The 15834-nt window shown below is 41.6% G+C and overlaps 1 protein-coding gene across 1 annotated transcript in view; it reads left to right on the forward strand.

The window, feature by feature from the left end:
- The window catches only part of COL1A2 (collagen type I alpha 2 chain), a 41726-nt gene extending 34410 nt beyond the window's left edge, over positions 1-7316 (forward strand). Inside the window, exons 41-52 of the mRNA XM_074574695.1 lie at positions 2-109; positions 535-642; positions 1739-1792; positions 1898-2005; positions 2196-2249; positions 2603-2710; positions 3395-3448; positions 3582-3689; positions 4123-4369; positions 4779-4969; positions 6086-6328; positions 6901-7316. Coding sequence (XP_074430796.1) covers positions 2-109; positions 535-642; positions 1739-1792; positions 1898-2005; positions 2196-2249; positions 2603-2710; positions 3395-3448; positions 3582-3689; positions 4123-4369; positions 4779-4969; positions 6086-6328; positions 6901-7047 — 1530 coding nt within the window. The 3' untranslated portion in view covers positions 7048-7316. The remainder of the gene's footprint in view (position 1; positions 110-534; positions 643-1738; positions 1793-1897; positions 2006-2195; positions 2250-2602; positions 2711-3394; positions 3449-3581; positions 3690-4122; positions 4370-4778; positions 4970-6085; positions 6329-6900) is intronic.
- Positions 7317-15834: the final 8518 nt, after the last annotated feature.

Consider the following 15834-nt stretch of genomic DNA (forward strand, 5'->3'; position numbering starts at 1 on the left):
GGGTCCTCCTGGTACCCCAGGTCCTCAGGGTATTCTTGGTGCTCCTGGTATCCTTGGTCTGCCTGGCTCTCGGGGAGAACGTGGTCTTCCAGGCATCTCTGGAGCAACAGTGAGTATATGACCAGTTAACTCCTTTAAGCAGATAGGTGTAAAGAAAAAAGTAGAGGTCTCCTCTTAAGGGAAACCAGGAAAAAGGAGATGTAGATCCTGCTATTTCCATTGCTGCTGCAAACAGAGGTTAGGGACCTAACAGAGCGGTGGAAGAAATTATTGCTTGCTGCAGACACACTAGACTTGTGTCTGCAGGTGAGCGTATTTTTGAATGGTATCAGAGATTTCTGATAGAACAGGTAGAAAATTTAGAATGAAGATAGTATTTGGTATAGTTGGATATGTTTCTTGTGTCCTGGATCTGTTTCACTTCCAGAATTGATCACAGAGAAATGTTTCTCTTAGATATAGGCCAAAAGTTCTGTAAGACTGGTTTGTGTTGTATTATAATGTCACATTTTGTTATCACTGTTCCTGTATTAGGGTGAACCTGGTCCCCTGGGTGTTTCTGGTCCTCCTGGTGCCCGTGGTCCCTCTGGTCCTGTGGGTTCTCCTGGTCCAAATGGTGCTCCTGGTGAAGCTGGTCGTGATGTAAGCTATGTCTTATTTCCTCTTCAGGATTGCTTTTCTATTTTGCTGAGCCAAAGACAAATACACAGAAAAGATGGATGCAACTGGAGGTTGTTCTGCTAGCAAATTTGTACCTTCTGGTGTCTTCAGGGCAGGATTCTAATAGACATGGATTCCCAACCCCAACTAGGTTACAGATTGTTTAAGGCACAAGTTGTGTCTGAAATACATCCTGGAGTCAATCTGGAATGGAACAAATTGCTCCTTCTAATGCCCTGCCTTATGAGTGATTACTTGGAGGACAGGGCCATGCTCCCAGTTCTTCATAGAGCAGCAAATAAACTTATCTATCCAATTTAACCATCCAAGTTAGTAGTTCACCTTGAAGAAAGGTATCCGTACAGTGGCTAAACATGACTTACACTAAAAGAACAGTTAAAGTATTAAAAGTTATCTTGTCTCCTGTAAGCATAACTATATAAAGCTTTCTCTGGGCCTTGTCAGGGAAGCCTTTTTGATAACCTGAAGCATTATGAAGTCCTGAGACTCAAAAGTTCAAAGACATCAGAGAGCAGTAATTTTATGTTATAAGTATTAAAAAGAAACGAACTTTCTATTCTGTGGGAATTTTCTGAAGGAAAAGGTTTGCTAGTGTACATAGTGAAACAGTTGAAGTGAAATTCACAAAGGAAGCCATTTAAGCTTGTGAAGTACCACAACAAAGTAATTTAGCTGTGACTACTGTTGAAGTCCTTTTCAGACACTGGCATTTTTCATCTTAAAAGTAGGTCTCTGTTTTACAAGAGTGCAAGCTAGATGAAGACCACTATTGTCTGGACATTTTCGTTTAGAGAAAAATATCAAAACACAGTAACTTTCTTCTACACTGAACTTGCAAAACCCAAAATACTTGAAGACCATCTTATTTTTCTGAGAATATTAATATAATTAAGGGATTTGAAAGTGGCATCTGTAAGGAAGAGTTTGTTATCTTCAAGATTTATGCTATCCCATCTCAACGTCTTCTTAGTCATATTGGGAGCAGTTAGACTGACACACAGTTCCACGTGAGATGAAGGCTGATGGCATTTAATGCTTTTTCATGGTATTTTAACAGGGCAGTCCTGGACACGATGGTGCTCCAGGCCGTGATGGTGCTCCTGGTTTCAAGGTAACTTGTTCTTTTCCTTCATTTCATAATCATGGAAGAAATATTACAATATGTGTAAGACAGTAGCAACTCACTGTCTCTCCCTTTGCATTCCTTTGTACCTAGGGTGAGCGTGGTGCTCCTGGTAACGCTGGTCCCAGTGGTGCTCTGGGTGCTCCTGGTCCTCATGGACAAGTTGGTCCTTCTGGAAAGCCTGGAAATCGTGGTGATCCTGTAAGTTGATGAGACCTTAATTTTTTTGATTGACACAGGACTAACATTTTTCCATCATACATATACATTATACATCAAACCTCTACAATATGTTGGTAATTACTTTCTTTTCTGCAGAGATGTGTTGAGCATGGGACCTTTATTAGGTATAATATACAGCAGTGACATGCATCTTCTATTCCTGTTTCAGGGTCCTGCTGGCGCTGTCGGACCTGCTGGTGCTTTTGGTCCAAGAGGTCTTGCTGTAAGTCTGATTTCTAAATACATTACCACATTGATGCAAGAAGAGAAAGCGTGCTTTATTAGCGAGGACTCATGACTGTGCTGAAGATATGGGCCCAAAAAGTAGTGCTTAAGAAGCTGTAAATATTTGTAGACCTAGAATCTCAATCAGCATCCTCTCTTTTGGGACCAATCCTGAAGCTTTTGGGATTCACACTCTTCCTGGGTGTGTTAACAGGATGTACATATATATACACATATATTTGGGGCAACCTATGGCATAAGACTGAATGTTCATGCTTTATTCTTGCTTTGACAGTAGTATATACCTGAAGCCTTCTATTTTATTCCTCTGACACCTGTATCCCTTCCTAGGGCCCACAAGGTCCACGTGGTGAGAAGGGCCTGCCTGGTGATAAGGGGCCTCGAGGTCTGCCTGGCTTGAAGGGACACAATGGATTGCAGGGTCTTCCTGGTCTTGCTGTAAGTAAATGATTTTCAGTATTTTGAATATAAAGAGCAAAAGAAGGAAATAAGGTCACCCTAGTGTGGAATTAGATATGCACAACCCAGCAGGTTGATACCGCTTAATTCCACTCGGCATCATATTTCAAAAGTCATAAGATTCTCTTTTAATACTCAACACTCTTCACATAAAATGGCAAATTTTGATACTGCCATTGATAGTTGACTTTAGAACTGTCAATACCATTAGTTGCCCTGAAACTTGACTGCATTTGACTAGCACAGAATTCAAAATGCTCTGCCTTTGTTTTAATATTATTTCTGGTTTTGGCCAGAAATTGTAAAGCCTTTGTATCACAGAGAAGCAGAAGTAATTTGTAGATTTTCTTCCCTTTAAATTCTGGTATCCTCTTTAGGAATTCTGGCTTTTATTTGAAAGCCTTCTCTGAAAATCTGAAAAAATTATATAGAAACTTTTATAGGTTATCCCCTTAAATATCTCTTCATGCTCTCTGTCCTCCCTCCCCAAAACAGGCACTTCATACCACAACTCCACTAAAAAATGCTATTAGCCCTAGATTCCCATTCACTGAGCCCAAATACACATGCTGACTATAGCTCCCTTCTGAATCATGCTAATAACAAATGTGTGACACTGCATTATTTTTTTTTTTATGACTATGGATATATCTTTCCTAATAGGGCCAACATGGTGATCAAGGTCCTCCTGGTAACAACGGCCCTGCTGGCCCAAGGGTAGGTGAATTTAAGAGCATATTCAAATGATTCTCCCATTCCTTTTGTGCAATTTATATGTACACTCCCATTTATATGAATCTCTATTTGTAGTGTTTTCTACTGTCATTAAACTGTTCGAGGTTCCTTTTAGGGTCCACCTGGTCCTTCTGGTCCTCCTGGTAAAGATGGTCGTAATGGTCTCCCTGGACCTATTGGCCCTGCTGGTGTGCGTGGCTCTCATGGTAGCCAAGGCCCTGCTGTGAGTATAACTTATTTTTTGTTGATTTAACACATTTATGTCACTGTTACAAGAAAATCACTTCAAAAGCTTAGCAGTTTAGGAAAAGATGTGATTTAATTATTTATTTGGATTTTTTAAAAAAAAAAGACTTCCGAATGTCTGTTGTTATTTAACATTAAATGTTTCACTAATAGGCCTAAACCTGAAGAGCGTGTTCTGTCCTTATTGCGAGACAGCACATACACAGAGAAGATGTGGTAGTTCTACACTGTGCATCTTCTACTGCTTGAGCCCATAGTAGTTGCCACAGGGCAGGTCCATATGTGCTGCCTCAGATCAGAGCTAAGGGTGCTAGGAATTAAGTAGGACTATGCATGGGTGGAAGTATTTAATTGAGAGAACCATATGTGTAACAGAATGCTGCTTGTCTTTTGCTTTTGAAAAACTTCAGGGTCCTCCTGGTCCTCCCGGTCCCCCTGGTCCCCCTGGTCCCAATGGTGGTGGATACGAAGTTGGCTATGATGCAGAATACTACCGGGCTGATCAGCCTTCTCTCAGACCCAAGGATTATGAAGTTGATGCCACTCTGAAAACATTGAACAACCAAATTGAGACCCTGCTGACCCCAGAAGGCTCCAGAAAGAACCCAGCTCGCACCTGCCGTGACCTAAGACTTAGCCACCCAGAATGGAGCAGCGGTATGTTAGTGCCAGATATTTGCCCTTTCTGGCTCAGGGAGTACTCCAGCTCGTTAGCTTCCTTTGATAAACGGTATCTTTGGCCATCCTGTGAAAATACTAAACGACCAACGAAGAAGTTCTCTCTGCCTCCACTGAAAATAGATACAAGGACATTCTGAAAAGCTCTTTATAGCTATTGTTCTGCAATTATTGCAATATTTTTTCCAAAATAATATAAAAAGATTTAACCCTAGCTTTCAAATACAGTTTCTTATTCATTAACAATCTGAAATATGTATTTATCCCAGTTGTCACCTTAGCACTGTAACTAGTTTGATATTTATGACCTCTCTCTGTGTTCCTATATCAAACAATGCAAATGTTCGGCTGAGTGATCTATTGTTTGCATTTCTTTCCTCAACGGCAGGCTTCTACTGGATTGATCCTAACCAAGGCTGCTCTGCGGATGCCATTAGAGCATACTGTGACTTTGCCACTGGTGAGACCTGCATCCATGCCAACCCTGACAATATTCCCGCTAAGAACTGGTATATCAACAAGAATCCCAAGGACAAGAAGCATGTATGGTTTGGTGAAACTATCAATGGTGGCAGCCAGGTAAGTGACGTATGGGAGGATGATTGTTTCCTACAGTGCTGTCTGAAAAAATCCCAAATCACTGACTCTCAGCAGGCAAATACATAAATTAAACTCTCATAGAGAAGAAGTATGAAAAAGGGAACTAACCTTTGTCTCAAGGGAACAGGGCTTCAGTTCTGGTTTGGATCACAATTTGCAAAAAGGATTTCTCAGTATTGTTCTAATTTTACTTGGTGTCTGCAAATGATCAATTCAGCATGACTAGTGGCTGTTACTAAGGGCAGCTTGGACTGGAATAGGGTGCATTAGTATAAAGACAGTCCAGAAAGTGTCTGAAAAAGTAAGAAAATGATTATTTTTTTTATTCTTTTAATTGAGATTTTTACAAATTACACTGTTCCTGGAAAAATATTTATATTACACATCACAGATCCTGAGTGTATGCCACCATAACAGCCAGAATTGCCAGTGTAAGTAAAAACAAGAAATATGTTTACTTACACATTAGACACTGTACCAGCCAATTGTAAATAAATCACTTTTGTACAGCTAAGGAGACCTAATTACATAATTCTTAAATGAAATTGAGTTGATCTTATGACGAAATTTCAGTGTCCAAGGTCTTTAATATAAGATCATAAGATTGATCACACAGGGTCAGAACAAGGGTCCAGGGCAGTATGGGGTCCTGTTTCTTACAGTGGCTAAAAGTAGATGCTGTAAAAGAATATAAGAATGAAGTAAACATTTGTAATATTTTATTAGACTATTCTATTATACCAAAAAAAAAAATAATCAGGGTTTTCTTGAGACAGGCATTGTTTCTGTGTATCTATGGCAAGAATGGATTTCTTTTCCTTGAACTTGTCTGATCTTGTCTTTGAATCCCCACAAACTGTTAACTCTCCATCTTGGAACAGAGTTCTACAATTCATCCACTCATGTCTGGTTTTCAGCCTGGCTCCTGCTAGTTTTATGTGATGCTCTTTAGCTCTGGAGTTGCAACAGACAAGTGATTGCAGACTTAAATGTTGGGTTTTTTTAATATTCCTAGGTCAAATATCACATACTTCCATTACAAACGTCCACCTTTCCTCAGCAATACAACTGACTGGGTTTCTTTCTGGCTTTCAGTTTGAATACAACAATGAAGGAGTGACCTCAAAGGATATGGCCACCCAACTTGCCTTCATGCGTCTGCTGGCCAACCATGCCTCTCAGAATATCACCTACCACTGCAAGAACAGCATTGCCTACATGGATGCGGAAACTGGCAACCTTAAAAAGGCTGTTGTACTGCAGGGATCCAACGATGTTGAACTACGAGCTGAAGGCAACAGCAGATTCACTTTCAGTGTTCTTGAGGATGGCTGCTCTGTAAGTAACACAGAAACCACGGGCACTATGATTGCCCGTGCTTAAGCACGTGATTAGGGAAAGAGTTGCGCTTTGATTCAGAATTGGGTTGTCATTCAGACCAGCAAAATTTTATGCAGTGAAGATAAATAGCCTACAAAACCAAGTATGCCAGATCTTCAACAAGTGGGAAGTACTGGGGTACAAACAAATCCCACCTTGTACTGTGCAGTGTGGCAAAAAAGAAGCTTTTCAGAGTGACCAGACCTAAATTCTGTGTAAGCTGAAGATTGATTAGAAAATAGTGCACAGGCCCTAAGAGGGACAGGATCTTCAAAACTCAGGCACTGAGGATTTAATATCAGTGTGAATAATATGGTAGTTTCTGTAGAGCATCACACATAAGACTTCAGAAGATTAAAGCAAATATTTTCTCTGTATCAGAGATCTAAACAGTTGGATATGGATACCTGATTTGCAAACAACGGCAGCAAAATTAATACAAAATTATTTCAGAAATTATCCATTCAGGTGAAACAATTCTCAATACTATGAACAATGCAATATCAATTGTAATGAATCTTCTCTTGCAGAGAAAGAACAATGAATGGGGCAAAACAATCATTGAATACAGAACAAATAAGCCATCTCGCTTGCCCATCCTTGACATTGCACCTTTGGATATTGGCGGCGCTGACCAAGAATTCGGTTTGGACATTGGCCCAGTCTGTTTCAAATGAATGAACTAAAATTAACTTAAAGCCTCTCCCAAATTATTCTTTTGTCATTTCTTTTTATAATGAAAACTGACTCCTTCCATTTCTTCTGTTCATCTACTTGCTTAAACTCTGGGCGAAAGAGAAGGAGAAGAATTGATTGGAGCATTGTGCAATGAAATTTAATACAGCCCCAAAAGGACTTGGAAATCTTTCAAGTTTCAACACGTTGCCTTGGGAAATGTCAACCTTTGTAAAGAAAAAAAAAACAAAATAAAAAATCATGAAAGTTCGCACCACTTGTGGCCTTTGAATATCTTCCACAGAGGAAGTTTAAAACCACGACTTCCAAAGGTTTAAACTACCTCATACACTAAATCGAGTGTGATCCACATCTTTTGTAGGTTCTTCTCTATATGATCTGAGGTACTTTCAGTTCCACTCAAAATAACAGTGGTGCTAATTGCATTATTACTACAGAGTATCTTTCCAATACTTGAACTTTGATGGTGCTAGTAGCATTTAAAATATCACTTCTCTGTTTCTTTGAAGTCTGTCTCAAAACTCAGAATGTCCTGTCTCACCCACAGCTTAAGCATGTGGATCATTTTTCCTCATCTTTGTCCTCTTCCTCCAAAATCAGGTGCTCCTGCTTTCAAATCTCATTTCCATCTTCTACAATGGGTTAAAAAAAAAAATCATCATTTCTCAAAAAAAGAAATAAAATGTATTTTGTATATGTGAGATGTTTAAATAAATTGTGAAAAAATAAAATAAAGCATGTCCAGTGTTCCAAAAGAAACTACTTAATGAGTTAAGTTACTTACTTGGATGCATTGGCAGATATTCATACCCAGAATTTACAATACATTCGCATGACTGCAATTCTCTTAGCCCATTGCTGTAAAACATTTGCTTACGGCATTCAGAGTCTGCCTTCAACTGTCTTACGGGTGTGACTGTCTGTTCCACAATTCGTTTCAACACCACCTTTTGGAAAGTCCACAAGAAACTCAGTAACTCCGTGCCTCATAGTATGAGAAGTTCAAAAGCAGAAATAATTCCTTCCTTTTTTCCAAATGCTAAGCAGGATTAATGGCTGAGAGAAGAAAAATGAGGCTTCTGTCTTGCGCCTGAAGACAGAAAGCTCCTTGGTGCTGTGTGTTTTGGAAATGATGTGCAGAAGACCATGCAAGGAATCTCTGAATTTAGTTGTCTCATCAGGAAGATTAGGGTTTGTTAGGTCTTCATAGTTCATTCAGTTCTGTGTAAGACGTGGAACTACCTACTGTTGCTAACCTTCATAGTTTACTATCACAAAAACCACCAGAAGAAGTAAAGACACTTCTTATCTGAGGCCTTTTAAGAGACTGCTATCATAACAGTGCTTTTCTGAAAACCCTAAACGAACTTCACTTCCAACAGCCATGTTTTTGGAATTGGGAAGGTGCTTGGGAGAACACACAAAGGACGGCGAGGACAACAGCAAAAGCAGGTAAGGGGAGAGGTGAGCCAGGCTGAGTCAGCAGGAACCCCCCCAGGGAAGCACGAAGAAATATCCAGAAGGTCTCTGTAACCTGAAGGTTAGTGGCTGAGAATCTGAAGGCAGCTCCAAACAGCGCAAGAAAGGAACAAGCGCTAAAAACTGTTTCTGAAGAAAGCTTTTTCATTCTTGCTTGCAAAGTACTAAGGAAAAAAGGGCAAATACCAAAACATGGCCCTAAGTGCAACTGCTCTGTGCCCACAGCTGTGTGCTGAATTAATAGAAGGGGAATTGCCGTGATAAAATACAGCCCATTCTTTCCTAAGTGAGTAAAACGCGCTGCAGGTAAACACCTGAATTCATTCATTGGACCATGATGATTCTTACAGTGTTAATATTGCAATCACTGTCTTAGTATTTCAAAATACAATTTTTGTTGATGTAAAAAGAAAACAATTAAATGCTTTAAAATGGTAAGAGTTTCTTTTCTCACATAGGTTATCTACATGGCAGGAAGTTCCTACAAGGACCGAAAAGATAAAATTACATCCCTCAGTCTGTGTAATCCACTAGGAAGTATGCAAAGGTTATTGCTAGGGCTGGGAGGTGGACTATTGCTGCCTGGGAAGGAAAAAAACCTGTGGTTAAAGCAACACTGAAGGTTTAGAAAGGAAACTACAGAGGGCAAATCCTGTCTCTTTTGTCATCTTCTGATTTCTCCTTTGCTCTCTGTGACCTATTCCACAGCACATCCTGCTGGGCAGAGAACGCTGCCTTTCTACCAGCCCATTGGTAACACCCAAATTCTTCCGTTTTAAAAATTTCGCCACTAAAGCGGACTCACTTGGAAATTAAACCAGAAAAAATACGTAGCACCTCCCCCAAAATTTCTAGCCTGATTAGCACCGAGAAGACACTCAGTTTGGCCTGCAGGTTTTGAGCTCATCAGAACTTACTGCCCAATCAAGCATTTTGCTTATGCTATGCACAATATTGAAGAAACTGTCTTTCCTCTCAAGGACCATATCTGAAAATAAGTGAGATGAACTGTAGAGAGCGCAGGAAGCCTTCATATTGTCTGATTTCAGGAATATAAAATGTTGAGTGAACTTCTGGTGAAGCACAGGACCAGAATTGCTGGAGAAGCTGGGTAAGGCTGGGCAGGGAGGCTGAGGGGTGCTGACACGCATGGGTAAATTCAAATATTACAGCATTCAGACTGTTTTCCTCCCTGGGCTCTGTGGGACTGATCGGCCACTTGGGTGATCAGTAAATGTGTCCCTTAAGCCATCTCCCCAGAGATGAACAGAGATTAAAAGGCTCCTGTCAGTAGGTGCTTTGAATTGCATCTAAACTGAAGCCTGAAGTGTCCTGTAGAAATATTCTTTACTGTATCCATAAATCTTACGAAAAAGTCTTCAGAAGTGTTTAAAGTGCATCTCTGTGTATGAACTGGGCTTGCTACGTAGTCCTCTTGACACCTGAATTTTACTAGTTGTGATGGGCAACAGCTCTTGGGGCTGGTTTGCGCTTTTATAAGCATGTATTTCCATGAGCACAACTCCCTCTCAGGAGTCTGTGATCCCAGCGTGCAGGGGAATCATTCGGATAAATGGGAATCAAACAAAACGGAGGTTGCCGGGGGTGATGAATTCAGTCTCCCCTTTCCTTGCTCCTCCTGCACCTACCTTGCTCTCCTGGGCCCAGTGTCAGGCTGGTAGATGCTGTTTCCCGTTTCAGCAGGCTCAGCTGGCAGCACGTTGGCCTCCCTCTAGCATTTGCTTTTGCATGAACACGGTGTAAAGTAAGTAAAAAATGGAGGTGATGAGAACACGGTAAATTCAACCAAGGCAGAGCGAAAAGAAGCTTCAAAACCTGGAAAGCTGATGTAGAAGGGACGGTTGTAACTGTGCAGGCTGCTTCACTGGGAAGAGAATCGATCATGAGCCACTGACAACTACCTTAAAGATCTCTGTTTATCAGTTTAAAATATGAATAAAGTGCCAAAGACTACAAATAGACAAATTTCCTTTAATACAAGTAAGGGACAAAGCAACATTAACAGATTAACAGATCTACATTTCCACCGCACAGCTTTAAACTGCAGCTTTTGATGTGACTTTGGTTAGTTTTCCAGTTGTGCTTAGTGGTTTCAGACAGGATCTCCTGGAAGCTGTTTTTCTACCACCCACTTGATGCAGTGTTTTACAGTATTAGAATAATGTATACCAATTTTAAACAATGAGATAATAGCAAGTTCAAATAATGAAATTTTAAGACATGCTACCGGAAGTAATCTCTAATTCATCTAGTTTTATTCAGGCTTCATTCTGAGCTCATTAAAATACCACTGATTTTCTGTATTGCTCCCCCATAAATCTCAGATGCAAGATGAATGCAATCTATGGTGCATAAATGTAGATCTGACACAGAAATGACTGTATTTCCATATTCTTTGGCTGGAGTAAATTTGTCCCTTCCTGGAAAATAGGTGGTTGAATACAAGTGTTACATGAGCAAAATTTCCTAAACATGATTCCATGCATAAGTATACTCTCCAACTACTCATGAAACGATGGTTCTTATTAAGCCAAATACAAGCATCAAAACAACATTTGAATGCCATTTTGAACACAAGCATTTCAAATACATGTAATTCATTCCAACAATTGCTGTCAACACCATCTTAAAAACACATATATATTTTATTCTCTCTTCCTGCTTTCAAGCTACCAAAATTGGTTCTTTGGGTGAAATGAAGCGAGTTATCCCAAATGCCAATTGTTAAGACCTTTAGTAAAACAGCAAGAGCAGTTCTCTACCATTTCCACACACTTAGTGCACCACCTATTGACTTACACACTAACTACCGGTCCCTGAAGAGTGTTTTTCCAGGTTTTTTTCCTGAATTCACTGCCATGGTTACTATCCAAATCTGCCTGTGGCCAAGAATATCCCAAGGGCTATTTCTGCAAAATAACAGCAACACAACTTATCCTAAACATATATCAGCTTATCAGAAGGACACGCATCCAAACCAGGAAAGCTCCTGGCAGCAAACCGCAGTCTCACTTGGAGTAGAAAAGACTCAAGACAATAACAATTTAGTCTTTTAGTTGTTAGGTTCTATGAATCCAATGATTAATAGCTCCCCAATGAAGCAAATTCTTGTTAACATGCCGCCCGTAACTCACCTATCAGCCTTCTGCAACCACCTCTGTGCAAAGGTACTGCTGTTAAATGGACTTCTGTCATTTGGGGTATGCAGTATGTCTCAAACAGGTCAGAACAAAAAGAATTGAACTCACAGAGGAGCTGCAGAACCCGGGTTCCTTCTGTTCCACAATACTGCTGTGAGATTTATAAGCCCACAGGTGGCAGAAAGGACATTCAGGATGGCATCTCACAGGCATCTCCGTCTTCCTCTCTGTCTTCCTAACAAACTGCTAGATGCTCCCATGTTCAGGGCCTTAGCCTTTGAACGTACCCTGTGTTTTCAGACCAGAAAATCCTCGCTTTCTAAGCAATACATTTACACTAGAATCACTCTGGACTATTTAATTTTACCTTAATCCAGGGCAAGGTTTCAGCTTTTTCCTCCTGTCATCTGCCTGCACTTCTAGTAAGGTTAAAAGTCATTTTTGCAAGGCAGACAGACCTGTCCCGAGGCACAAGTGGAAGCCATTAACAACTGCACCCATGCTTGAGTAAACTATTGACAACTCACTAAATTAGCCTCTAGACCTCATGGTGGGACTTGGGCATCAACAATTATGCTTTACACAAATACATATGCAAGGTTAACATGTGGTTCATGAGCTAGAAGACAGGGATGGGGAGCAGAATGAAGAATGAAGCCCCTGTAATCCAAAGGGAAACGGTGAGGGACCTGCTTCAGCACCTGGAGGTGCACAAATCTATGGGGCCGGATGGGATCCACCCAAGGGTATTGAAAGAGCTGGCGGAGGTGCTCGCCAGGCCACTTTGCATCATTTATGAGCAGTCCTGGACAACCAGGGAGGTCCCAGCTGACTGGAGGTTAGCAAATGTGACACCCATCCACAAGAAGGGCCGGAAGGAGGATCCGGGGAACTACAGGCCAGTCAGTCTGACCTCGGTGCCTGGGAAGGTCATGGAACAGATCCTCCTCAGTGCCATTACACGGCACATGCAGGAGAACAGGGTGATCAGGCCCAGTCAGCATGGGTTTGTGAAGGGCAGGTCATGCCTATCAAACCTAATATCCTTCTATGATAAGGTGACCCACTTAGTGGATGAGGGAAAAGCTGTGGATGTTATCTACTTGGATTTTTGCAAAGCTTTTGACACTGTTTCCCACAGCATTCTCCTGGAGAAACTGGCTGCTCATGGCCTGGACAGGTGTACTCTTCGCTGGGTAAAAAACTGGCTGGATGGCCGTGCCCAGAGAGTGGTGGTAAATGGAGTTAAATCCAGTTGGTGTCCAGTCACAAGTGGTGTCCCCCAGGGTTCGGTGCTGGGGCCGGTTCTCTTTATCAATGATCTGGATGAAGGGATTGAATGCACCCTCAGTAAGTTCGCAGATGACATTAAGCTGGGCGGGCGTGTTGATCTGCTTGAGGGTGGGTTGGCTCTGCAGAGGGATCTGGACAGGCTGGACCGATGGGCTGAGACCAATGGTATGAGGTTCAACAAGGCCAAGTGCCGGGTCCTGCACTTGGGTCACAACAACCCCAAGCAGCGCTACAGGATTGGGGCAGAGTGGCTCGAAAGCAGCCCGGCAGAAAAGGACCTGGGGGTGTTGGTTGACAGCCAGCTGAATATGAGCCAGCAGTGTGCCCAGGTGGCCAAAATGGCCAACAGCATCCTAGCCTTTATCAGGAACAGTGTGGTGAGCCAGACTAGAGAAGTGATCATCCCCCTGTACTCAGCACTGGTGAGGCCTGTGGAATAATTACTAAATTGGCCAAGAATACAAAAATACAGCATTGTTCACACATTAAGGAAAGTCATAAAATCAAGAGGCTTCTGAGGTAGAATACAGCCGCAGCTGGCATGTGAAGAATGCAACATCTGTGATTCCCTGTACAAGGTTGTTTGCGAAACTACACGAGGGATGGAACGGAACGCGCTTGTTCCGTGGCCTTCCCTTGTGACGAATAGCAGATATGTGGACAAGATGGTACTAGGAACTGATAAGCGGCCTACACGCTACCCAAGCCAACATTTCGTCAAATGTTGATGAAATGCTGTCCTTTTGTGCGAACTTTGCTCACCACAATGTACCAAAACACACCTCCATCCCAGAGGCTATCTGCCCCCGAGGTGTGAACACTCCTCCTTGAATACATTAATCATAATAAAAGTACGTATGACTAAAGTCACTCAAACTCCACTTTGAAGATAAAAAAATAATATAAAAATAGCCCAAGAGAGAGGGGATGTCAGGGAAGACACCATCGCGAAGAATTCCACCGCTGATTTCCGGGATCAGTCAATGGGCTGAGCCTTTCTTCCTCCCCATAGGGACGCCTTTGGGTAAGACTTCGATTATACCGAGCGCTTTCTCGGGGACTTAGAAATTTCTCTAGAGAATCTCTACCCTACATTTATAGCCAGGCTGTATCGTTTATAATTTTGTCGTGCGTTTGTATACTTAACAATATCTTTATTTGCACGTGCTTTGCAGACAGTGTATTTATCACCGGCAATCCTAAAGAACCTGTATATCTGTTGTTTAAATAAACTGCACTGTTTAAGTAGCTAGTCGTTCCGCTTTCTCACTGAACGTGACCAAAGACTCAAGAGTGGCCGTGCTAGTTCAGGAGCACGACTAGACTGAAGGTGCAGTCCACTATTAGTGGATCCAAATTGTAATAGTTTAACACATATTAAACGCGATTGGACTGATAGTGCTGAATTGGGCATCACTCAGAATTTAAACCTAGCCGCACCTAGCCTCCCACCTCGGTGAGGAGTGTTAGAACGCAAGGGGGTTTATCTTCTGCCAAAACCGCTTGGCCCCGTTTCACGCAACAAGGCCCCACCTCGAGTACTGCGTTCAGTTTTGGGCCCCTCGCTACAAGAGGGACATTGAGGTGTTGGAGCGTGTCCAGAGAAGGGCTACAAGGCTGGTGAGGGGTCTGGAGGACAAACCTTATGAAGAACGACTGAGGGAGCTGGGGTTGTTTAGCCTGGAGAAGAGGAGGCTGCGGGGAGACCTTATCACCCTCTACAACTACCTGAAAGGAGGTTATAGAGAGATGGGGGCTGACCTCTTCTCCCTGGTGACAGGTGATAGGACGAGAGGAAACGGGTTCAAGTTATGTCAGGGGAGGTTTAGATTGGATATTAGGAAATATTTTTTCACTGAAAGGGTTATTAAACATTGGAATAGGCTGCCCAGGGAGGTGGTGGATTCACCATCTCTGGAGGTGTTTAAAAAAAGGGTAGATGGGGCACTTAGGGACATGGTTTAGAAGTGGCTTTTGTCAGGGTAGGTTAAAGGTTGGACTCGATGATCTTAAAGGTCCCTTCCAACCTCAACAATTCTATGATTCTATGATTCTATGATTCATAATAGGGGAAAAGACATTATGAAACCAGTTTGAGATGAGAATGGGTTTGGATGCCCTCTCATCACTGACGGAGGGCACAAATTTCCTCCACGAATTGCCACAGCAGAAGTCAACCGACAGGGTTATTTCAGAAATGCCACTATTCCAAGATTCTTACCATGGGAACGCACCAGCTGTAGCATTTATTGGGTGCTTGATATGAACAAACTCTGCCTCAAGTTCCGGAGGCATTAACTCCACAGTAGGAGCGCAGAATGTCTTTCCTCCATATTACAGAGTCAGAGCACGGGAGAGTCGAGTGCTGACTTACTGTTTGCAAAGGCAGGTGATGGCACAGACCTCATATTTCTATCACCATGCATCTTTTTTTCAAACAGATGGTAGTTCTCACTTCAGAAAGCAAGAAAAGGATCTTTCATCCTGTGTCTTGAGGTTTAACTATTTTGTTAAAACTCAAACTATCCAGCAGAGCGGCATTTCCCAGCCTACTCATGCTCTTTCCAGGGAAAAAAAAATAATCTATATTATCTAAAAACTGACAGGATCAATAAGATGTCTGAGTAACTAAATGATGCAGTAGTAATAACTAGATGTTATAATTATAGTAAATATTAATGATATTAATTAACCATTTAACTGCATTTAATTAGGAAAATGTTGATTAATGCTAATATTATACTATTAAATAGCAATAATTAAATAATTACATGATGTGATAATTAGAAATTTCCCATTAAAAACAGAATTTGCTTTTGGTTTTCTGTTCAAGTT

The sequence above is a fragment of the Larus michahellis genome, chromosome 2, assembly GCF_964199755.1.
Source record: "Larus michahellis chromosome 2, bLarMic1.1, whole genome shotgun sequence".
Classification (NCBI taxonomy): Eukaryota; Metazoa; Chordata; class Aves; order Charadriiformes; family Laridae; genus Larus; species Larus michahellis.